At 40.1% G+C, this 24,361-nt stretch overlaps 2 protein-coding genes across 4 annotated transcripts in view; one reads left to right on the forward strand and one right to left on the reverse strand.

Moving 5' to 3' along the window:
- Positions 1-7,128, forward strand: LOC121326479 (pre-mRNA-splicing factor 38B-like). The gene is made up of 6 exons (XM_041269760.1): positions 1-410; positions 2,439-2,507; positions 2,776-2,927; positions 3,133-3,193; positions 4,929-5,155; positions 5,308-7,128. Exons 1-6 carry the CDS (start codon positions 189-191, stop codon positions 6,137-6,139), a joined length of 1,563 nt encoding a protein of 520 aa, XP_041125694.1. The 5' UTR covers positions 1-188; the 3' UTR covers positions 6,140-7,128.
- The window catches only part of LOC121326478, a 27,843-nt gene continuing 10,475 nt past the window's right edge, over positions 6,994-24,361 (reverse strand). The window contains exons 16-40 of one of the 3 annotated variants that reach the window (XM_041269757.1): positions 24,063-24,323; positions 22,988-23,248; positions 22,560-22,820; positions 21,945-22,208; positions 21,522-21,782; positions 20,448-20,708; positions 20,020-20,280; positions 19,472-19,735; positions 19,049-19,309; positions 17,974-18,234; positions 17,546-17,806; positions 16,998-17,261; positions 16,575-16,835; positions 15,500-15,760; positions 15,072-15,332; positions 14,524-14,787; positions 14,101-14,361; positions 13,024-13,284; positions 12,596-12,856; positions 9,885-10,145; positions 9,111-9,401; positions 8,495-8,734; positions 8,280-8,336; positions 7,699-7,965; positions 6,994-7,472 (exon numbers count right to left, since the gene is read on the reverse strand). In XM_041269757.1, the coding sequence (XP_041125691.1) occupies positions 7,435-7,472; positions 7,699-7,965; positions 8,280-8,336; positions 8,495-8,734; positions 9,111-9,401; positions 9,885-10,145; positions 12,596-12,856; positions 13,024-13,284; positions 14,101-14,361; positions 14,524-14,787; positions 15,072-15,332; positions 15,500-15,760; positions 16,575-16,835; positions 16,998-17,261; positions 17,546-17,806; positions 17,974-18,234; positions 19,049-19,309; positions 19,472-19,735; positions 20,020-20,280; positions 20,448-20,708; positions 21,522-21,782; positions 21,945-22,208; positions 22,560-22,820; positions 22,988-23,248; positions 24,063-24,323 (6,125 nt within the window). In that variant the 3' untranslated portion in view covers positions 6,994-7,434. The remainder of the gene's footprint in view (positions 7,473-7,698; positions 7,966-8,279; positions 8,337-8,494; positions 8,735-9,110; positions 9,402-9,884; positions 10,146-12,595; positions 12,857-13,023; positions 13,285-14,100; positions 14,362-14,523; positions 14,788-15,071; positions 15,333-15,499; positions 15,761-16,574; positions 16,836-16,997; positions 17,262-17,545; positions 17,807-17,973; positions 18,235-19,048; positions 19,310-19,471; positions 19,736-20,019; positions 20,281-20,447; positions 20,709-21,521; positions 21,783-21,944; positions 22,209-22,559; positions 22,821-22,987; positions 23,249-24,062; positions 24,324-24,361) is intronic. The other 2 variants (XM_041269758.1, XM_041269759.1) reach the window with 2 other exon arrangements.

Raw genomic sequence — 24,361 nt, forward strand, 5'->3', positions numbered from 1 at the left:
AAAGGCGCTTGTTGTGTTCTAGAAAGAAACAAGTGACAGCATCAGCGTGAAAAAGAGAAGATACATAAACACGGTCTATAGGCTAATTCGTCTTTATGCCTGTAATGGTTAGCCGGTTTTAATGGCGTTTTAATAAAAAACATTTATTTAATTTATTGGAAATTAAAGACGTCGGCTTAAGAAACAATATGGCCAACAACACGGTGGTGGCTGGGAATCAACAGCAACAAGCCGTGAATAAACCGCCAGCTTCGGGGAAACACGGCAACGTCTTGCCTCTGTGGGGCAACGAGAAAACAATGAACCTGAACCCCATGATCCTGACCAACGTCCTCTCTTCGCCCTATTTCAAAGTGCAGCTGTACGAGCTGAAAACCTACCACGAGGTCGTGGATGAGATTTATTTCAAGGTAAATTAAAAGAGATATGTAAGATTGTTTTATTGATTATTATATTTTGATGCATTACTACTAACTTGCATTTTCAATTTAATTGGAGAAAATAACGATATTTACCTGTATTTTTCGTTTCGCGCTTACGTAGTCAACATTTAGTTTGTATGAACTGAGCTACGTAAATCTAAGTAGTCGTAGTTTGAAATAATAATGGCTGGTGGTATACAGTAGGTATAATGTTTAATGCCTGTAGGTTGAAGATACAATGGTAATTGACACTGTCTTGTTCACCCACCACTTAGTATTACCTAATGCTTCAGGATTTGCTAGAACAAGGCGCTGAACATTCTTGTCTGGCAATTATCATTTTTTAAATAAGCTACCTAATTTCTTTTACAGTGAAAGGTTGATTTAAAAAAAAATGTTTTGTGATTTGGACTCGTTAAGGTGTACATCACAGTTGTCTAATTTAAACTCTACGCCAGTCAGAATTAAACTGTAGGTCTATTTGTTTAAAATGGTCCAGGATTTGGTCATGTGACCTACTGTGTATGTTGAACAATTTTAAGATGTAGCCTTGCCCTTGTAACAGTACACCATACCGTTATAGCAGATTAGGACACTGGACAAGGGCCAACACAGCATGTTTAGAATCAAAACAAGGATTAAAACAGTCTCCCTAAAAGATTTCCAGACCCTGTTGTATGGATCGGATTGTTTAGACCCGTGGTTCCCAAACTTTATCTTATTTCGTACCCCCTTCCAGATTTACCAGCTGTCCACGTATCCCTACCAGCAGACAGGGTTTATTTTAACCCCTTTCATGCCAAAGCATTGTATAAAATGTACACACAATACACATGAACACACATAATATACGACTATAATAATAATACACTTAATGTACGTTTTTTATTTTAATATGCGTTTATTTAAAAACTTAAACAATGGCTTAATGTGACGGATGGGCTTGTTTGTTCGAGCATAGGCGCATAATGTTTGGAGTGATGGGGGATATCTTGAGTTGTAAGTTGTTTTCTACAGAAAGACGCTGACGATAATACTTTGATTTTACTGCAGTGAGTGACGAAAATCCGCTTTCACACAGGTAAGTTGTTGCAAACGGTATCAAAACTTTTACAGCCTTGGCCGACAATTCCGTTTTGTCCCTGGTGTCAAGGTTTCGCTTCACAGGCTGAAAGTCTCTTGTCAAGTCAGTAGTCGTCTCGCCAGTTATTTCAGTGCGCTGGTACTGGCAAGACAACATTCGTTAATTCGCGCATTGCTCTTCTTTTTTTTATTGTACCTGTTTTTAACCATATGTCCATTTTCACTGACAGATACTGCTATTTTGTGTGAAATATACCAGTTCACCGAAAGAAGAAAAAAAAAACTGTTATCAAATCAGTTACTAGATTCGACTGTGGTTAGGCAACTGAAACCGCGCTGTACGATGACTGGCGGTGAGAGGGCTCTGCACGTCATGTACGTCTCTGTGTTCTCATTGGTATATCTTGAATGAATGAACTACCACGTTTAGCAAATCCCGACAGAGTTTAGAAGCCTGTTAAGAAAATGAAATAAATAAATAAACGAAAAACATAATCCGCCATTACACAATTTCTTCCACCTACCCCCCAGAGATCTCTGGCATACCCGTGGGGGTACCCGTATCACAGTTTGGGAACCACTGGTTTAGACCAAATTACGTGAGAAATGTAATTTCCAGTGGTTGGCATTTGGATAACTTGGATTACTTTCATGGACCGTAATTTGCACATGTCCATCCAGTGTGCATTGGGCTTTGCATGTTGCATTAATAACCATCATTTTAAAAAAAAAAAAAAAAAAAAAATCACTTTTTTTTTTAACCAATAATGAGAGATATAGCCTTGTATTCAAAATTAACTAAAATGACTAGCTCTTGAGCGTACAGCAACAAATGAGCTACTCATGGCAGCAAATGGATTATGCTTAATGTAAGATTGAATGTAAAAAATGTCAATACGTTGAGTTTTTTCTTTTTTTTTTGTTTATTGATAGGTGACACACGTCGAACCCTGGGAAAAAGGAAGCAGAAAAACCGCAGGCCAGACTGGCATGTGCGGAGGGGTAAGTAGAAGTACGTGCTTTAATTACTGGTCTTTTGTGCAGAGTAGGACGACTAAATGTATATTTAGAAACCAGTAAGTACAAATTTTACATTGGAACTGTTATTATACTGTGATGTTGGTTCGGAATAGCACTATTGTATTGGGTGTGGTAAGTATTTTACCAACATGCAATCATTATTCCCCTAAATGCAAACATTTAGCAAGATGCTAAATGTGTAAGTAGTGCACAGTATATACTGAATACTCATTTTAAATGTTTTTTCCAGGTACGAGGGGTCGGAACTGGAGGCATCGTTTCCACAGCCTTTTGCCTGCTGTACAAATTATTTACACTTAAATTAACCCGTAAACAAGTAATGGGTCTCATTACACACACAGATTCTCCATACATCAGGGCCCTTGGCTTTATGTATATCAGGTATGTAAGCTTTTTTTATTTATTTATAGCAGCAGATGATCACCTCAAAAGCATTTGCAATATTAAATTGCAGTATATTGTCTCAGATAAGGGAATCCTTAAAATGGGTGCTAGAAATACTGTGTGTCGGTTTTATGTATGAAAGAGAGAGAGAGAGAGATATTAGTTTCTGATCCAAACTTAATTACTTGCTTCCTATTTGAAGGTACACACAACCTCCTCCGGACCTCCTGGACTGGTTTGATGCTTTCCTTGATGATGAGGAGGTATGTCGCCAAGGGTAATATTTTTTCTTGTCAGTTTTGTATTGGCTTTGAAAATCTAAATCCTCAAGTTAAGTTTCTTCAATGTTGTGATGAATATTGCTGATTTTCACCTTTGCCTTCATTTGGCTTAATTTTTTTTTTCACTTCGAACTTCTAGACCTAATCCGCTTTGTAAATAGTCACCTTTTATCAGTTTGATTACAAAATCTCAAGGAAAGTTTAATCTGCAGACTTGGACATTTTATAAGATGGAAATGTACGATTGGTAATTCATATACATATCTTAAAAAAAATAACCTATTTTAATTATTACCATTTTTCCATAATACAAATTGCACCACCAGTGCCTGACTGGATCTTTTCACAAATGGGCCGTTTAGAGAAGTAATTTAAATTGATTCATTGAAGTTTTTTTGTTCTGGGGGGGGTTCAGCAAACCAGAACAAGGAACAGTTATTTAATCACACTTTCTTTTTTCTAAGCTGTGGCAGTCTGGCAATTAGGATGCAATACAGTGTAAGCTGGCTAGACCCATTGCTGGGTGAAACCAATGAAAAGAGTAATTTTCTTGTTTAAAAACACACCCTTAATGTAAGATAATGCTAGTGTTTTTTTTTTGTGAGGGGGGGGGGGGGGGGGGGGGGGGGGGGGGGGGGGTGATAAGTGAGATCTTTCTTTCCATCACTTTTTTTCGGCAGATAAAAAAGTCTCTCTCTCCCTCTCTCTCTCTCTCTCTCTAGAGAGAGGGTCTCGAGATCTCTCTCCTCATATATATATATATATATATATATATATATATATATATATATATATATATATATATATATATATATATTAGAAGCTATCTGTATCTATATATCTGCCAATTGGCTAACTTCCATGTTTTCTTCTTTAGATCTCCCTTGCGCAGCAGGTGAATTGGGAATTGTATCTCAACACTGCTGGTTTGTGTGTGTGAGTCCAAACAGCTGTTTTACATTAAGATTGTTATTTTCCATTTAGCTGGTTTTAAAACCACTCTTCCTGTGTGCTTGCACTGTAGGTTTGGGCCTGACAATAGCTGACTAACATGTCCTGAACTGTGAGATGACATAGCAAGGAGGAGATCATGCGGTAATGACCCTTTTCAAAGATGATGGTCATTTGGGAATCTGCTTTTCAAAACAGTAATCAAACCTCATGCTTCGTGGCAGTTGGTTTGCTATTGTATCCAAGTTTATTATAGCTATCAAAAGCAGCATATATTTAAAGTTACAGAAGAAAGTCTTAATGTAAGCAACTTTTTCAAGACAAGTCACTCCAGTCTAAGCAGAATGAGTACTGTGGCAGGTTAATTTATTTATTAAACCTACGCTTCATGGAAACAGAGGTGAACATTGGTACTGCTTATTACAATATAGTCATCACATTTTAATGTTTAATGATGACTCTACTTTTAAGGAAGTAGGATAATGAACAATTAATGAAGAATATTTTCACATACAACATGTATCTGTGAAAAAATATTTCTTAATGTATGAAAACATTAGCACTATCTATGGAACCAAAATGTTCACAGTTCAGCTTTTGGTTTGGACCCAACCATTATATTCAACTTCCAAATTTCTGTGCATTAATGAACATTATATAGTTCATGTGGTTCTTAAGTGAAGATGTCATGAAAAAAAGCTTTTTTTCACGACCGTGTTGGTTATTTTATGGTATTAACGAGATGGACTGGTGTTTTCTCTTCCAGGAGCTTGATGTAAAGGCTGGTGGAGGCTGTGTTATGAATGTTGGAGAAATGCTGCACTCTTTCCTCACAAAACTTGAGTGGTTTTCAACACTCTTTCCAAGAATTCCAGTACCAGTTCAGAAGATGATTGACCAGCAAATGAAAAGCAGACCAAGAAAAAATGTGAAAAAGGATGGGAAAGAGGAAGCAGAACAGCCAGAAAAACATGCAGAACGCAGACGCTCAAGGTAGAGTTGAACTGTAATTGTATTTTGTAATTCGGTATGCTTGAGCATGCATTCAGTATTTTAATGCAAGTCTTTAATTGCTTTAATGTACCAGTTTTGTGATTTCAAATACCTATACTTTTCAAAGTTAAGTTCCTCTATTTTTGCTTCAGGTCTCCAAAAAGATCTGACAGTCCTCGAAGATCTCCAAAACGATCCAGGAGTCAAAGTCGTCATAGAGATGGGCATGGATCAACCAACTTTGATCAGGAACTGGAGAGAGAAAGGGACCGGCAGAGAAAAGAACGTGAGGGAAAAGACAAAGATAGAGACAGGGTGGATAAGGAGCGTCACCGCTCTCGAAGCCCCGAGCGAGCAGTGGAACGCAGACGCAGCCGGAGTAAGGACAAGCGCAGAAGCCTTAGCAAGAGCAGGGACAAAAAGAATGACCGGAAAGAAAATGAGAAGAGCAAGAAGAAAGAGCGAGACCATGACAAAGAACGGGGAAGTGAGAGGGACAGAGAGAAAGAAAAAAGCAAAGGAGATAATATAGAAAGAAATCCTAAAGATGAAAAGGAAGAAAAGAGACACCGAGATGACCGTAAAGTTAAAAGGCACAGTAGAAGTCAAAGTAGAGAGCAAAAACACAGAAGCAGAAGCCACAGTAAAAATGATGGCAACAAGCGAAGCAGGAGTAAAAGTAAAGAGAGGTCTAATAAACACAACTCTGAAAAATCAAACAAGCGCAGGAGTAGAAGCAAAGAGAGGTCTAATAAACACAAAACTGAAAAATCAAACAAACGCAGCAGGAGTGGAAGCAAGGGAAGTACAGACGCTAATGAAAGGTCAAAGAAAAGCAACTGCAGTGATAGCAAAGAGAGGTTACACAAGCGTAGCAAAAGCACAGAGCGACCTCACAGGAAGGAGCACAGTGATGGCAAGGACCATTCAAGCAACCATGAATGTAGGAGAAGCCAAAGCACAGAGCGAGCGAAGCGGCTGTGAGGAACCAGAGTTGATTTTGAAGTAAAAAGTTTGTTTTTATTATTTTTTCAAATCATCTTGTTAAATGGAAGTTTATGCTAAACAAGCATAGTCATTCATATGTCCCTCAAGTTTGCATATTTAATTTCCTTTAGTAGGCAAGTGCTTTTGTAATCATTTTCACTGTCCCTTGTAGACACTGAATTTAAGTGTGTGTTTTTTGTATATAAAGGTTCCAAAATTATTGTGTACATATGTTCTGAGAATGTTTTAATTCCTATGAAACAACAACCAGGATGCATTTGTATAAGGCAATACATTGCCAGAAATGATGTGCTCTGTGTTTTGGTTAATTGCTTTGGTGCAATTTTTTTTTTCTAATAAAACTTTTATTAAAGAGTTGAAAATGTTTGTGTTGAATGGTTTAGACGAGAGAATGAAATTGATGTGAATAATTCCACATACATCTGTTCTTGTTTTGATTCTTGATTTAACAATTGAAGATTATATCTTAGAAATGACTACCTTTTATGCCTTAGAAAATACTAGCTTTATTTTCTTTGGGAAATGTGACACATGCCTTGTCAACAATAAGTCTATTGTGCTACATGAAAAGTGCAGCTTGCATTAGGAATGTTGGGCACATTCAGTTCCAACTCATTATTCAAAATGCTGGCGTGTTTGTGGGAAATACAGAATATTCTAAATCTCTACAGTTTACTAGGAAAATAAATATACAGGACAGTAGGACACATTCTCCATCACACTCTTAAATGCCATTCAATCTCAATAGTACTCTACAAGTCTGCATTTGGAGCATGTACTAGTGATACGCGCTTTAATTGTAGATGAAAGGAAGACATTGACCACTCATCTTTTCGGGTACAGTGTAACTGCTGTACTTTATTGCTTTGTTAAATCATTTTTATAAATCTCCCGCAAAACTCTTCATTGTAAGTAAATGTAATAATCAACCTTTTTATTCATATGGTTACATACACAAAAGTAAATATATAATGGTGACCTACTTAATAATAAGCCCAAATAGCCTACTTAGAGACCAAGCATTGACAGTCCAGCATCAGTACATTCCTATATTGAAAACAAAAAAAAATCTTAAATTTGCTATAGATTTTGAATGTGTGTGTGTGTGTATATATATATATATATATATATATATATTATATATATATATATATATTATAGACCATTTAAATTATTTTGCGTACTTGATTAATACATTCTCAGGTTACAAACGCAAGAAATCACAGGTTACAATCGAAAGTGCACAGCAGCAAATTGATGCAGAATATTGATTATAACTGTTCAGTAGTCTGGAATGGGGATGTGCAATCTGAAATAAAAAATATGAAAATGTTAGGACATGTTCATACAATTCTAACACAATTATAGTGTGTGGATTTAGTTTTACAAATAGCGCCTTCCAAAATACTTCAGTTACACATTTTTTCATGTGTGTAACTTGGGTTTTCAATTTAATATTTGGTGGGGGAAAAAAAAAGAACTCCCAAGAGCAAAACTGAAAACCAGGGTGTGATGTAAACTTTAGATGTGAGTACCTGTGGTGATCAGGACTGGATCAGAGTATTGGCTGCTTCTGTTGTAGTCCTTTGCTGAGACCCTTATACTATATTGTGTCAAAGGCAGAAGACCGGTAACCTTTGCGCTTGAACCCTGTACAGCCTGGACAAGCGGTTTGAATGGTTTGGTTTCAGTGACGTTGACAATCAGGACATAATAAGTGGCACCCTCGACTGGTGTCCACTCCACATGCAGTGTGTCCCCAGTCACACTGACTACATGCACTTCAGGAGCTAACAGGTCACCTGAAAAATAAAAAACAGAGACTCCTGAAAAATCAAGTCTTCTGGAAAGGGCTGAACTGTGGCATATTGTTTCTCTCAACAATTCACAAAAAAGAAAATAGGCACATGCTACTGTACATAACAGGTGGTTGTAAAAGTGTTGTGACATAACATTTTTAATTATCAACAAAGTACGAGTTGTGCGCTTGCATAACTCATAGAGGTTGTTTTTTCAGTTAATTGTTAACAATTACATTTGACCTGACTTTTATCAGTACTTGAACACATTTTCAGTGGTAGAAAAAGTTATAGTCTTAAAAAAACCATAAATGCACCTTTATAAGTTCCAGTATCCTCTTGTAGATCTCTTCTTCTGCGTTTTAAATTAGTGTCTACAGTAAATAAAAAAAGAAACATTGCATTTACTGTCTGTGTATATTTGTCTAATCTAAAGCTATTGATTTACACTGCTACCAAATGTCAAAAATCTTGTCTGTTGTGTCCATCAGTCAAAACTATAAAAGGACCAACATTTTAAAAAGCCACTGACCTTGAACAAGAATTTCCACACTTGGTTCACTTTCTCCAGCAGAATTAACAGCAGTAACCTCAATTGTGTCATTTTGCTTCTTCGGTACAGTACATGAAAAGCGTGATGTTCTGCAGAGCTCGGTTCTTTGGTTTTTGGAGCTATATACTACATATCCCGTGGCGTAAACTGATGCATTCCATGAAATGACCCATGAAGTGCCTTCTGTGTAAAATGTAACACCCCTTGGGGGACAGGGAACTGAAAAACACCATAAACAATGAACAATGAAAAATACAGAACATGGCTGTTATGCAACTGATATCCTAGAACAGGCAATAACAGGCAATAACAGGCAATAGGTAATTCACAAAGATATATATGGACTGGATATTGTGTGTTTTGTGGAAAGCTAATGTACTCTGCTTCATACAGCATCCTCCAGTCCATATTTGTATGATACAGTTTTTGTTATAAGGCTCATATTTACTGAAATTTTTCACAATTGGGAACTTGTCACCACAAAAAAATATAATGTATGTCATTTTAATTTGCACACAATAAACCCTGAATACAGCTTGTCAGATGAAAACAGTCCCATTAGGTGTACCTGAAACCCAAACCCAGTCTCGGTTACCTGCGAGCCCTTGAATGGGAGGACTGGGGTAGCCAATCCCTGCTGAGTTCCTGGAGGTGACAGTCGCGTTGTAGGTAGAGCTACACGGCACTGGGATGAAGAAGTATGTGGCACTGGTCCAGTAGGAGGTCAAGATGAACTGAGCCTGGGGGTCATCTTCGATCAGTCCGCGCATCTCCACCGAGTACTCCACCCCGGCACACTGGACTGCACTCCACCCCACCTTCACCTCCTGAACCGCATCCACCAAGAGCAGCAGTGACAGCGCCACACTCTGCGGTGGGCAGGGGACTGGGGGAAGACATTCAATTAAAAGGCTTGGCCATGGTTCTGCAGGGACATAGAAACAATCCCTCCACCCAGTCTTTCTATAATAACTGCTCTTAATGTAGCTCCTCTAAAAATGCTGACTCAGCCCTCAGCTAATTGCTGATTAGTTCGGGCACCCTGTGTGTCTGTCCTCGTCCAGGGATTTTAGAACCCTCCATTCTCTGATTCAGTCAGCAAACTACAGGTATTGGGCACCCCAGGCTAAAGGCTTTACTAACTGCATTCTCAAGTCGCTGATCAAAACATGAGTCACATGTTGGGTTTATCTACCTAGTTTATTGGTTACTAATTTCCTATTCTAGATTTATTTGTTATAAAAATATTTGATTTATCATCTCTGTGTATTAACTGCCCTGCCAGTTCTTGCTCTGCCAGTGATATATAATCCAAAGGTCTTGGCATCTAAAACATGACATGTGAGTACAACCAAGCTAAGGGTGTTACCTGCCCCAGCGATGACCGGCACACTGAACGAGCTGTTACAGACACCGTTAGAAGCTGTCACAGTGAAATTGTATTTGGTGCCACAAGTCAACCTGTCTATGGTGCAGCCAGGTTTTTGGGAATTGCAAGATAGTTTTTCTCCACCACTTGCAATGGCAGAAACAAAGTATTGCAGGGTTCTGTTGCTTTGATCCCAGGACAAGAGAGCAGAATTTGTAGCACACTGCATTTGTACAGTTAAATTATCCGGCACACAGGGAACTGTGATGTAAGAAACAGAAGAGGAAAAATGAGTCTGGAGAACACTTTATAATAAGGGTCTGTAATTGAAATAGTATGTATGAAACCGGATGGTTTTATATAGAATGTATATTTGTGGCACATTTCCCAATTACTCATATGGTGTTAAACAGAACAGGTGACCAACCACATTCTTCATGTTTTTTGGAGCTGTAAGAATGCCAAGAAACCATCATTATTGAGGTGAGTGTTTTAGTAGTGACTGATGGTGATGCACAAAGGCTGATCGCCATCTACTACAGGACAGGTTGTGAGGTGTTGAGTGCTGTGGTATCTCTGTCTGATCTGTCTGAGTCAGTACATGCTAAATTCTAAAATTCATTATATATTCATATAATAAAGCAAGCTGATATACAGTAGTAAGTGGCAATGGTTTTGCAGTTGGAGAAATAGATACATGGTAAAACCCTTTGGAATACCTCTTCAGCTCTTCCACTACTCCAGGACTGTTCAGTACACCCAGAACAGTTTATCATAAAAGATACATTCTTGGCAAGAATCATACACAGCAACTGATATACCAGTCTATAACAGTATATATATATATATATATATATATATATATATATATATATATATATATATATATATATACACACACACACACACACACAGTGCCTTGCAAAAGTATTCAGACCCCTGACCAATTTCTCTCATATTACTGAATTACAAATGGTACATTGAAATTTTGTTTTATTTATTTTAAAACACTTAAACTCAAAATCAATTATAGTAAGGTGACATTGGTTTTATGTTGGGAAATATTTTTAAGAAAAATAAAAAACTGAAATATCTTGCTTGCATAAGTATTCAACCCCCACACATTAATATTTGGTAGGGCCACCTTTCGCTGCAAGTCTTTTGGGGTAAGTATGTACCAGCTTTGCAGGCAGTGTCGGAGTGATTTTGGCCCATCCTTCTTGGCAGATTTGCTCCAGGTTGTTCAGGTTGGTTGGACAACGCTTGTGGACCGCAATTTTCAAATAGTGCCACAGATTCTCAATGGGATTCAGATCAGGACTTTGACTGGGCCACTGTAGGACATTCACCTTTTTGTTCTTGAGCCACTCCAATGTTGCTTTGGCCTTGTGCTTAGGATCATTGTCCTGCTGAAAGGTAAATTTCCTCCCAAGCTTCAGTTTTTAAGTGGACTGAAGCAGATTCTCTTGCAGTATTTTCCTGTATTTTGCTCCATCCATTCTTCCTTCAATTGTAACAAGATGCCCAGTCCCTGCCGATGAGAAGCATCCCCACAGTATGATGCTGCCACCACCATACTTCACTGTAGGGATTGTGTGTCTTGAGGCATGGGCAGTGTTAGGTTTGCGCCACACATAGCACTTGGAGTTTTGACCAAAAAGCTCTATCTTGGTCTCATCTGACCACAAAACCTTTTCCCACATCGCAGCTGGGTCACTCTCATAATTTCTGGCACTCCGGACGTGCTTTCAGATGGTACTTTTTGAGTAACGGCTTCTTTCTTGCCACCCTCCCATACAGGCCAGTGTTATGCAGAGCTCTTGATATGGTTGACTGGTGCACCATGACTCCCTCCCAGCCATTGAACTCTGCAGCTCCTCCAAAATGATTGTTGGCCTCTCTGTGGCTTCTCTCACAAGTCTCCTTCTTGTTTGAGCACTGAGTTTTGAGGGACAGCCTTTTCTTGGCAGTGCCTGGGTGGTGTGATGCAGCTTCCACTTCCTGATTATTGAACCAATTGTGCTCACTGGGATATCCAAACACTTTGATATTATTTTGTACCCTTTCCCTAATCTATGCATTTGTATTACTTTATCTCTAACTTCTGTAGAATGCTCTTTGGTCTTCATTTCCCTTCAGATTCACATCCTTACCAATGATCCTTCAACAGTGGGGTTTTTATCCAAAAAATGTGACAGCAACTTTAATTTTTCATAGGTGGAGGCCAATGGTAAGGTAATTGTGTCCTCGTTAGGGCAATTTCATCATCGATACAAACTGGGAGCTTCCGCAGTACAAGGGTTGAATACTTATGCAAGATAGATATATCAGTTTTTTTTTTATTTTTCTTAAAAATATTTCCCAACATAAAACCAATGTCACCTTACAATAACTGATTCTGAGTTTCAGTGTTAAAAGTAAAGAAAATATCAAACAGAACAAAATTTCAGTGTACCATTTGTAATTCGGTAATATGAGAGAATTGGTCAGGGGTCTGAATACTTTTGCAAGCCACTGTGTGTGTGTGTGTGTGTGTGTGTGTGTGTGTGTGTGTGTGTATATATAGGTATATATATATATATATATATATATATATATATATATATATATATATATATATATATATGTGTGTGTGTGTGTGAGTGTGTGTGTGTGTGTATATATATATATACATAAATATTCACATACATTCAGAACATTTTATATTGTACCTGTTTCTATTTCAGTGGCGTTGCTTCTGACACTGTTGCAATTATTGCCCAGTCCCGTCACAGTGACTGTGTATTTCTGTCCGCACAGTAAAGATGTGATGTTACAGATGGTGCCTGTTGAATTGCAGGAGAAAAGGCGTCCACTGCTTGCTTTTGCAGTGGCTGTGTAGGACACTGCTCCCTTACTCTGAGCCCACAAGACAGAGGCAATGTTAGCACCACAGTCCAGGCGTGTCTCCACATTTGTAGGTGCACAGGGCACTTGTAAAAGAAAGACATTTGATCAGATATAATTTCAGAATCCAGCAACTTTACTTATGCAGCTGTAAGAGCACTCATTTCTGTATTTTCTATGTTCTATAGTCTAAAGTGCTTGCTTGTGGAATTCCAATGTAAATAATAGGGTGAACCCACTCTTGTAAACATACCTGCAACAATGTTGTAACCTGCGCTCATTGCACTTTCACACTGCCCTCCCTGGGCTGTGGCATACGCAGTGTAAGTCTGCCCACATTGCATACCGTTGAGGCTGCAGGTAGTATTGGTAGCGCTGCATGATACCTGGTGCCCATTTGCTCCTCTGGCAGTCAATGTATAGGACACAGCTCCGTTTCTCTGCACCCACGACACTGAAGCATTATTACTTTCACAGTCAACTCTTCCCGCAGTTATAGTGGGGGCACATGGTGCTGAAAAAAAGAAAAAATAATGAACCAAGGCAAACTTGAAGACAATCTGCATAGGCATGTTTCAATTCAGAGGGCTGCTGCCTAGGCCAGTGCAGTGATCTTGAAAGTGTAATCCCGTCCACACGGCAAGCGTGTAATGTGACAGGAGGAGTCGAATGTGGTGTAGTTGGTGGTCTGACTGTCCTGTCCTGTCAAAATGCAGGATTTTACACCTTTGCTTTGACCCCAGGTTACTGAGATGTTGTTTGCATAATACAACTAAGTTAGTATATGTCAAATTCTGAAATTCATTATATATTCATATAATAAAGCAAGCCATTATACAGTAGTAAGGGCAATGGTTTGGAGTTAGAGAAGAGTTGGAAATATATACACGGTAAAACCCTTTGGAATATCTCTTCAGATCATCCAGTACTTCACCATTCACTAGCAACATACTGTACGATCAAACCTCTTGGTTACACCCAGAACAGTTTATCATAAAAGATATATTCTTGGTAGGAATTATACACAGCAACTGATATGCCAGCCTATAACACCACATGGCCCTTTTTAATTATTTGGTTATTTAGCTGACGCCATTATCCAAGGCGACTTACAGAGACTAGGTGTATCAGCTGCAGAGTCACTTACAACAACGTCTCACCCAAAAGATGGAGCACAAGGAGATTAAATGACTTGCTCAGGGTCACATAGTGAGTTAATTTGGGATTTGAACCAGGGACCTCCTGATTACAAGCCCTTTGCTTTAACCACTGGACAACACAGCCTCCTATTTAAACATAAGTTAATGGTGCACTTCACAATGGATGTTACCTGTTTTAATTTCACGACCAACGCTGTCTGAACTCTTGCAGACTCCCACCACTGCTACCACAGTTACAGTGTATGTACTCCCGCAGTGCAGGTCTGTAAAGTTACATGCTGATTGACTTGCGTTGCAAGTGTGCGTGTGCCCATCATTCTCAGTTGCTGTTGCAATAAAGAGTTCTGCCCCCAATTCATGCTTCCAGGATACCGATCCAATGTTAGTTCTGCAGTCCAGTGTGGTTAAAATGTTAGTTGGAGGACATGGCCCTAAAAGAATTTCAAACAGCAGAAAATTAGGATGCTAGTTTTGTAACAAATGCAAATAGAATGAAGTTCCTATTAGAGCACCAATATTGTGCTAATGCGCAAATCTTGATTGCCAACTTCCTAGACAAACTTTACAATATGATGAACAAAGTCTAAAAGTACTTGATGCGAGTTGGAAAGCAGCGCTCTGGAACCCGGTGCACTTTTGTCCCAGCGGAGTCACTGTGATGTTATATTTCAATCCACACTGCAGGTTCGAGACATCACAGTTGTTACTCTGGGTGCTGCAGGCGGCTTCAGTTTGTCCATCCGTCCTCACTGCAGCCACCCTGTAGGACATCGCACCTTGGCTAGCACTCCAGGACACTGAAGCATTCTTGCTGGCACAGTCCAGGGTGGCATTTACATTCTGAGGTGGACAGGGGGCTAAACATAGAAGAAGAAGAATCATTCAAGTCAATACTGATATAATATGGCCTGTATGCCCTGTGGACTATTATGGTCAGATGATGACAACATATTGAATATAACTTGCACAGGGCGCTTTTTGTCATTTTCTAGTACTTGTGGCATTACTTAGAGCTAGCTAAAAAAAGACCCTTTAAACTTTCTCATGGACAAACCTTTCTTAAACTGGCTAAGCAATGACAGGCATGCATTTTAATATATATATATATATTCACACACATTCAGAACATTTTATATTGTACCTGTTTCTATTTCAGTGGCGTTGCTTCTAAAACTGTTGCAATTATTGCCCAGTCCCGTCACAGTGACTGTGTATTTCTGTCCGCACAGTAAAGATGTGATGTTACAAATGGTGCCTGTTGAATTGCAGGAGAAAAGGCGTCCACTGCTTGCTTTTGCAGTGGCTGTGTAGGACACTGCTCCCTTACTCTGAGCCCACAAGATAGAGGCAATGTTAGCACCACAGTCCAGGCGTGTCTCCACATTTGTAGGTGCACAGGGCACTTGTAAAAGAAAGACATTTGATCAGATATAATTTCAGAATCCAGCAACTTTACTTATGCAGCTGTAAGAGCACTCATTTCTGTATTTTCTATGTTCTATAGTCTAAAGTGCTTGCTTGTGGAATTCCAATGTAAATAATAGGGTGAACCCACTCTTGTAAACATACCTGCAACAATGTTGTAACCTGCGCTCATTGCACTTTCACACTGCCCTCCCTGGGCTGTGGCATACGCAGTGTAAGTCTGCCCACATTGCATACCGTTGAGGCTGCAGGTAGTATTGGTAGCGCTGCATGATACCTGGTGCCCATTTGCTCCTCTGGCAGTCAATGTATAGGACACAGCTCCGTTTCTCTGCACCCACGACACTGAAGCATTATTACTTTCACAGTCAACTCTTCCCGCAGTTATAGTGGGGGCACATGGTGCTGAAAAAAAGAAAAAATAATGAACCAAGGCAAACTTGAAGACAATCTGCATAGGCATGTTTCAATTCAGAGGGCTGCTGCCTAGGCCAGTGCAGTGATCTTGAAAGTGTAATCCCGTCCACACGGCAAGCGTGTAATGTGACAGGAGGAGTCGAATGTGGTGTAGTTGGTGGTCTGACTGTCCTGTCCTGTCAAAATGCAGGATTTTACACCTTTGCTTTGACCCCAGGTTACGGAGATGTTGTTTGCATACTACAACTAAGTTAGTATATGCCAAATTCTGAAATTCATTATATATTCATATAATAAAGCAAGCCATTATACAGTAGTAAGGGCAATGGTTTGGAGTTAGAGAAGAGCTGGAAATATATACACGGTAAAACCCTTTGAAATACCTCTTCAGATCATCCAGTACTTCACTATTCACTAGCAACATACTGCATGATCAAACCTCTTTGTTACACCCAGAACAGTTTATCATAAAAGCTACATTCTTGGTAGGAATTATACACAGCAACTGATATGCCAGCCTATAACACCACATGGCCCTTTTTAATTATTTGTTTATTTAGCTGACGCCATTATCCAAGGCGACTTACAGAGACTAGGGATCAGCTGAAGAGTCACTTACAACAACGTCTCACCCAAAAGATGGAGCACAAGGAGATTAAATGACTTGCTCAGGGTCACATAGGGAGTTAATTTGGGATTTGAACCAGGGACCTCCTGGTTACAAGCCCTTTTTTTTAACCACTGGACAACACAGCCTCCTATTTAAATATAAGTTAATGGTGCACTTCACAATGGATGTTACCTGTTTTAATTTCACGACCAACGCTGTCTGAACTCTTGCAGACTCCCACCACTGCTACCACAGTTACAGTGTATGTACTCCCGCAGTGCAGGTCTGTAAAGTTACATGCTGATTGACTTGCGTTGCAAGTGTGCGTGTGCCCATCATTCTCAGTTGCTGTTGCAATAAAGAGTTCTGCCCCCAATTCATGCTTCCAGGATACCGATCCAATGTTAGTTCTGCAGTCCAGTGTGGTTAAAATGTTAGTTGGAGGACATGGCCCTAAAAGAATTTCAAACAGCAGAAAATTAGGATGCTAGTTTTGTAACAAATGCAAATAGAATGAAGTTCCTATTAGAGCACCAATATTGTGCTAATGCGCAAATCTTGATTGCCAACTTCCTAGACAAACTTTACAATATGATGAACAAAGTCTAAAAGTACTTGATGCGAGTTGGAAAGCAGCGCTCTGGAACCCGGTGCACTTTTGTCCCAGCGGAGTCACTGTGATGTTATATTTCAATCCACACTGCAGGTTCGAGACATCACAGTTGTTACTCTGGGTGCTGCAGGCTGCTTCAGTTTGTCCATCCGTCCTCACTGCAGCCACCCTGTAGGACATCGCACCTTGGCTAGCACTCCAGGACACTGAAGCATTCTTGCTGGCACAGTCCAGGGTGGCATTTACATTCTGAGGTGGACAGGGGACTAAACATAGAAGAAGAAGAATCATTCAAGTCAATACTGATATAATATGGCCTGTATGCCCTGTGGACTATTATGGTCAGATGATGACAACATATTGAATATAACTTGCACAGGGCGCTTTTTGTCATTTTCTAGTACTTGTGGCATTACTTAGAGCTAGCTAAAAAAAGACCCTTTAAACTTTCTCATGGACAAACCTTTCTTAAACTGGCTAAGCAATGACAGGCATGCATTTTAATATATATATATATATTCACACACATTCATAACATTTTATATTGTACCTGTTTCTATTTCAGTGGCGTTGCTTCTAAAACTGTTGCAATTATTGCCCAGTCCCGTCACAGTGACTGTGTATTTCTGTCCGCACAGTAAAGATGTGATGTTACAAATGGTGCCTGTTGAATTGCAGGAGAAAAGGCGTCCACTGCTTGCTTTTGCAGTGGCTGTGTAGGACACTGCTCCCTTACTCTGAGCCCACAAGACAGAGGCAATGTTAGCACCACAGTCCAGGCGTGTCTCCACATTTGTAGGTGCACAGGGCACTTGTAAAAGAAAGACATTTGATCAGATATAATTTCAGAATCCAGCAACTTTACTTATGCAGCTGTAAGAGCACTCATTTCTGTATTTTCTATGTTCTATAGTCTAAAGTGCTTGCTTGTGGAATTCCAATGTAAATAATAGGGTGAACCCACTCTTGTAAACATACCTGCAACAATGTTGTAACCTGCGCTCTTTGCACTTTCACACTGCCCTCCCTGGGCTGTGGCATACGCAGTGTAAGTCTGCCCACATTGCATACCGTTGAGGCTGCAGGTAGTATTGGTAGCGCTGCATGATACCTGGTGCCCATTTGCTCCTCTGGCAGTCAATGTATAGGACACAGCTCCGTTTCTCTGCACCCACGACACTGAAGCATTATTACTTTCACAGTCAACTCTTCCCGCAGTTATAGTGGGGGCACATGGTGCTGAAAAAAAGAAAAAATAATGAACCAAGGCAAACTTGAAGACAATCTGCATAGGCATGTTTCAATTCAGAGGGCTGCTGCCTAGGCCAGTGCAGTGATCTTGAAAGTGTAATCCCGTCCACACGGCAAGCGTGTAATGTGACAGGAGGAGTCGAATGTGGTGTAGTTGGTGGTCTGACTGTCCTGTCCTGTCAAAATGCAGGATTTTACACCTTTGCTTTGACCCCAGGTTACGGAGATGTTGTTTGCATACTACAACTAAGTTAGTATATGCCAAATTCTGAAATTCATTATATATTCATATAATAAAGCAAGCCATTATACAGTAGTAAGGGCAATGGTTTGGAGTTAGAGAAGAGCTGGAAATATATACACGGTAAAACCCTTTGAAATACCTCTTCAGATCATCCAGTACTTCACTATTCACTAGCAACATACTGCATGATCAAACCTCTTTGTTACACCCAGAACAGTTTATCATAAAAGCTACATTCTTGGTAGGAATTATACACAGCAACTGATATGCCAGCCTATAACACCACATGGCCCTTTTTAATTTTTTGTTTATTTAGCTGACGCCATTATCCAAGGCGACTTACAGAGACTAGGGATCAGCTGAAGAGTCACTTACAACAACGTCTCACCCAAAAGATGGAGCACAAGGAGATTAAATGACTTGCTCAGGGTCACATAGGGAGTTAATTTGGGATTTGAACCAGGGACCTCCTGATTACAAGCCCTTTGCTTTAACCACTGGACAACACAGCCTCCTATTTAAACATAAGTTAATGGTGCACTTCACAATGGATGTTACCTGTTTTAATTTCACGACCAACGCTGTCTGAACTCTTGCAGACTCCCACCACTGCTACCACAGTTACAGTGTATGTACTCCCGCAGTGCAGGTCTGTAAAGTTACATGTTGATTGACTTGCGTTGCAAGTGTGCGTGTGTCCATCATTCTCAGTTGCTGTTGCAATAAAGAGTTCTGCTCCCAATTCATGCTTCCAGGATACCGATCCAATGTTAGTTCTGCAGTCCAGTGTGGTTAAAATGTTAGTTGGAGGACATGGCCCTAAAAGAATTTCAAACAGCAGAAAATTAGGATGCTAGTTTTGTAACAAATGCAAATAGAATGAAGTTCGTATTAGAGCACCAATATTGTGCTAATGCGCAAATCTTGATTGCCAACTTCCTAGACAAACTTTACAATATGATGAACAAAGTCTAAAAGTACTTGATGCGAGTTGGAAAGCAGCGCTCTGGAACCCGGTGCACTTTTGTCCCAGCGGAGTCACTGTGATGTTATATTTCAATCCACACTGCAGGTTCGAGACATCACAGTTGTTACTCTGGGTGCTGCAGGCGGCTTCAGTTTGTCCATCCGTCCTCACTGCAGCCACCCTGTAGGACATCGCACCTTGGCTAGCACTCCAGGACACTGAAGCATTCTTGCTGGCACAGTCCAGGGTGGCATTTACATTCTGAGGTGGACAGGGGGCTAAACATAGAAGAAGAAGAATCATTCAAGTCAATACTGATATAATATGGCCTGTATGCCCTGTGGACTATTATGGTCAGATGATGACAACATATTGAATATAACTTGTACAGGGAGCTTTTTGTCATTTTCTAGTACTTGTGGTATTACTTAGAGCTAGCTAAAAAAAGACCCTTTAAACTTTCTCATGGACAAACCTTTCTTAAACTGGCTAAGCAATGACAGGCATGCATTTTAATATATATATATATATTCACACACATTCAGAACATTTTATATTGTACCTGTTTCTATTTCAGTGGCGTTGCTTCTAAAACTGTTACAATTATTGCCCAGTCCCGTCACAGTGACTGTGTATTTCTGTCCGCAGAGTAAAGATGTGATGTTACAAATGGTGCCTGTTGAATTGCAGGAGAAAAGGCGTCCACTGCTTGCTTTTGCAGTGGCTGTGTAGGACACTGCTCCCTTACTCTGAGCCCACAAGACAGAGGCAATGTTAGCACCACAGTCCAGGCGTGTCTCCACATTTGTAGGTGCACAGGGCACTTGTAAAAGAAAGACATTTGATCAGATATAATTTCAGAATCCAGCAACTTTACTTATGCAGCTGTAAGAGCACTCATTTCTGTATTTTCTATGTTCTATAGTCTAAAGTGCTTGCTTGTGGAATTCCAATGTAAATAATAGGGTGAACCCACTCTTGTAAACATACCTGCAACAATGTTGTAACCTGCGCTCATTGCACTTTCACACTGCCCTCCCTGGGCTGTGGCATACGCAGTGTAAGTCTGCCCACATTGCATACCGTTGAGGCTGCAGGTAGTACTGGTAGCGCTGCATGATACCTGGTGCCCATTTGCTCCTCTGGCAGTCAATGTATAGGACACAGCTGTGTTCCTCTGCACCCACGACACTGAAGCATTATTACTTTCACAGTCAACTCTTCCCGCAGTTATAGTGGGGGCACATGGTGCTGAAAAAAAGAAAAAATAATGAACCAAGGCAAACTTGAAGACAATCTGCATAGGCATGTTTCAATTCAGAGGGCTGCTGCCTAGGCCAGTGCAGCGATCTTGAAAGTGTAATCCCGTCCACACGGCAAGCGTGTAATGTGACAGGAGGAGTCGAATGTGGTGTAGTTGGTGGTCTGACTGTCCTGTCCTGTCAAAATGCAGGATTTTACACCTTTGCTTTGACCCCAGGTTACTGAGATGTTGATGCATAATACAACTAAGTTAGTATATGTCAAATTCTGAAATTCATTATATATTTATATAATAAAGCAAGCCGTTATACAGTAGTAAGGGCAATGGTTTGGAGTTAGAGAAGAGTTGGAAATATATACACGGTAAAACCCTTTGGAATATCTCTTCAGATCATACAGTACTTCACTATTCACTAGCAACATACTGTACGATCAAACCTCTTGGTTACACCCAGAACAGTTTATCATAAAAGATATATTCTTGGTAGGAATTATACACAGCAACTGATATGCCAGCCTATAACACCACATGGCCCTTTTTAATTATTTGGTTATTTAGCTGACGCCATTATCCAAGGCGACTTACAGAGACTAGGGATCAGCTGAAGAGTCACTTACAACAACGTCTCACCCAAAAGATGGAGCACAAGGAGATTAAATGACTTGCTCAGGGTCACATAGGGAGTTAATTTGGGATTTGAACCAGGGACCTCCTGATTACAAGCCCTTTGCTTTAACCACTGGACAACACAGCCTCCTATTTAAACATAAGTTAATGGTGCACTTCACAATGGATGTTACCTGTTTTAATTTCACGACCAACGCTGTCTGAACTCTTGCAGACTCCCACCACTGCTACCACAGTTACAGTGTATGTACTCCCGCAGTGCAGGTCTGTAAAGTTACATGTTGATTGACTTGCGTTGCAAGTGTGCGTGTGTCCATCATTCTCAGTTGCTGTTGCAATAAAGAGTTCTGCTCCCAGTTCATGCTTCCAGTATACCGATCCAATGTTAGTTCTGCAGTCCAGTGTGGTTAAAATGTTAGTTGGAGGACATGGCCCTAAAAGAATTTCAAACAGCAGAAAATTAGGATGCTAGTTTTGTAACAAATGCAAATAGAATGAAGTTCCTATTAGAGCACCAATATTGTGCTAATGCGCAAATCTTGATTGCCAACTTCCTAGACAAACTTTACAATATGATGAACAAAGTCTAAAAGTACTTGATGCGAGTTGGAAAGCAGCGCTCTGGAACCCGGTGCACTTTTGTCCCAGCGGAGTCACTGTGATGTTATATTTCAATCCACACTGCAGGTTCGAGACATCACAGTTGTTACTCTGGGTGCTGCAGGCTGCTTCAGTTTGTCCGTCCGTCCTCACTGCAGCCACCCTGTAGGACACTGCACCTTGGCTAGCACTCCAGGACACTGAAGCATTCTTGCTGGCACAGTCCAGAGTGGCATTTACATTCTGAGGGGGACATGGGGCTAAACATAGAAGAAGAAGAATCATTCAAGTCAATACTGATATAATATGGCCTGTATGCCCTGTGGACTATTATGGTCAGATGATGACAACATATTGAATATAACTTGTACAGGGAGCTTTTTGTCATTTTCTAGTACTTGTGGTATTACTTAGAGCTAGCTAAAAAAAGACCCTTTAAACTTTCTCATGGACAAACCTTTCTTAAACTGGCAAGCAATGACAGGCATGCATTTTAATATATATATATATATATATATATATATATATATATATATATATATATATATATATATATATATATATATATATATATATATATTCACACACATTCAGAACATTTTATATTGTACCTGTTTCTATTTCAGTGGCGTTGCTTCTAACACTGTTACAATTATTGCCCAGTCCCGTCACAGTGACTGTGTATTTCTGTCCGCACAGTAAAGATGTGATGTTACACATGGTGCCTGTTGAATTGCAGGAGAAAAGGCGTCCACTGCTTGCTTTTGCAGTGGCTGTGTAGGACACTGCTCCCTTACTCTGAGCCCACAAGACAGAGGCAATGTTAGCACCACAGTCCAGGCGTGTCTCCACATTTGTAGGTGCACAGGGCACTTGTAAAAGAAAGACATTTGATCAGATATAATTTCAGAATCCAGCAACTTTACTTATGCAGCTGTAAGAGCACTCATTTCTGTATTTTCTATGTTCTATAGTCTAAAGTGCTTGCTTGTGGAATTCCAATGTAAATAATAGGGTGAACCCACTCTTGTAAACATACCTGCAACAATGTTGTAACCTGCGCTCATTGCACTTTCACACTGCCCTCCCTGGGCTGTGGCATACGCAGTGTAAGTCTGCCCACATTGCATACCGTTGAGGCTGCAGGTAGTATTGGTAGCGCTGCATGATACCTGGTGCCCATTTGCTCCTCTGGCAGTCAATGTATAGGACACAGCTGCGTTCCTCTGCACCCACGACACTGAAGCATTATTACTTTCACAGTCAACTCTTCCCGCAGTTATAGTGGGGGCACATGGTGCTGAAAAAAAGAAAAAATAATGAACCAAGGCAAACTTGAAGACAATCTGCATAGGCATGTTTCAATTCAGAGGGCTGCTGCCTAGGCCAGTGCAGCGATCTTGAAAGTGTAATCCCGTCCACACGGCAAGCGTGTAATGTGACAGGAGGAGTCGAATGTGGTGTAGTTGGTGGTCTGACTGTCCTGTCCTGTCAAAATGCAGGATTTTACACCTTTGCTTTGACCCCAGGTTACTGAGATGTTGTTTGCATAATACAACTAAGTTAGTATATGTCAAATTCTGAAATTCATTATATATTCATATAATAAAGCAAGCCGTTATACAGTAGTAAGGGCAATGGTTTGGAGTTAGAGAAGAGTTGGAAATATATACACGGTAAAACCCTTTGGAATATCTCTTCAGATCATCCAGTACTTCACTATTCACTAGCAACATACTGTACGATCAAACCTCTTGGTTACACCCAGAACAGTTTATCATAAAAGATATATTCTTGGTAGGAATTATACACAGCAACTGATATGCCAGCCTATAACACCACATGGCCCTTTTTAATTATTTGGTTATTTAGCTGACGCCATTATCCAAGGCGACTTACAGAGACTAGGGATCAGCTGAAGAGTCACTTACAACAACGTCTCACCCAAAAGATGGAGCACAGGGAGATTAAATGACTTGCTTAGGGTCACATAGGGAGTTAATTTGGGATTTGAACCAGGGACCTCCTGATTACAAGCCCTTTGCTTTAACCACTGGACAACACAGCCTCCTATTTAAATATAAGTTAATGGTGCACTTCACAATGGATGTTACCTGTTTTAATTTCACGACCAACGCTGTCTGAACTCTTGCAGACTCCCACCACTGCTACCACAGTTACAGTGTATGTACTCCCGCAGTGCAGGTCTGTAAAGTTACATGTTGATTGACTTGCGTTGCAAGTGTGCGTGTGTCCATCATTCTCAGTTGCTGTTGCAATAAAGAGTTCTGCCCCCAATTCATGCTTCCAGGATACCGATCCAATGTTAGTTCTGCAGTCCAGTGTGGTTAAAATGTTAGTTGGAGGACATGGCCCTAAAAGAATTTCAAACAGCAGAAAATTAGGATGCTAG

Source organism: Polyodon spathula, chromosome 14, assembly GCF_017654505.1.
Source record: "Polyodon spathula isolate WHYD16114869_AA chromosome 14, ASM1765450v1, whole genome shotgun sequence".
In the NCBI taxonomy this organism is placed as follows: domain Eukaryota; kingdom Metazoa; phylum Chordata; class Actinopteri; order Acipenseriformes; family Polyodontidae; genus Polyodon; species Polyodon spathula.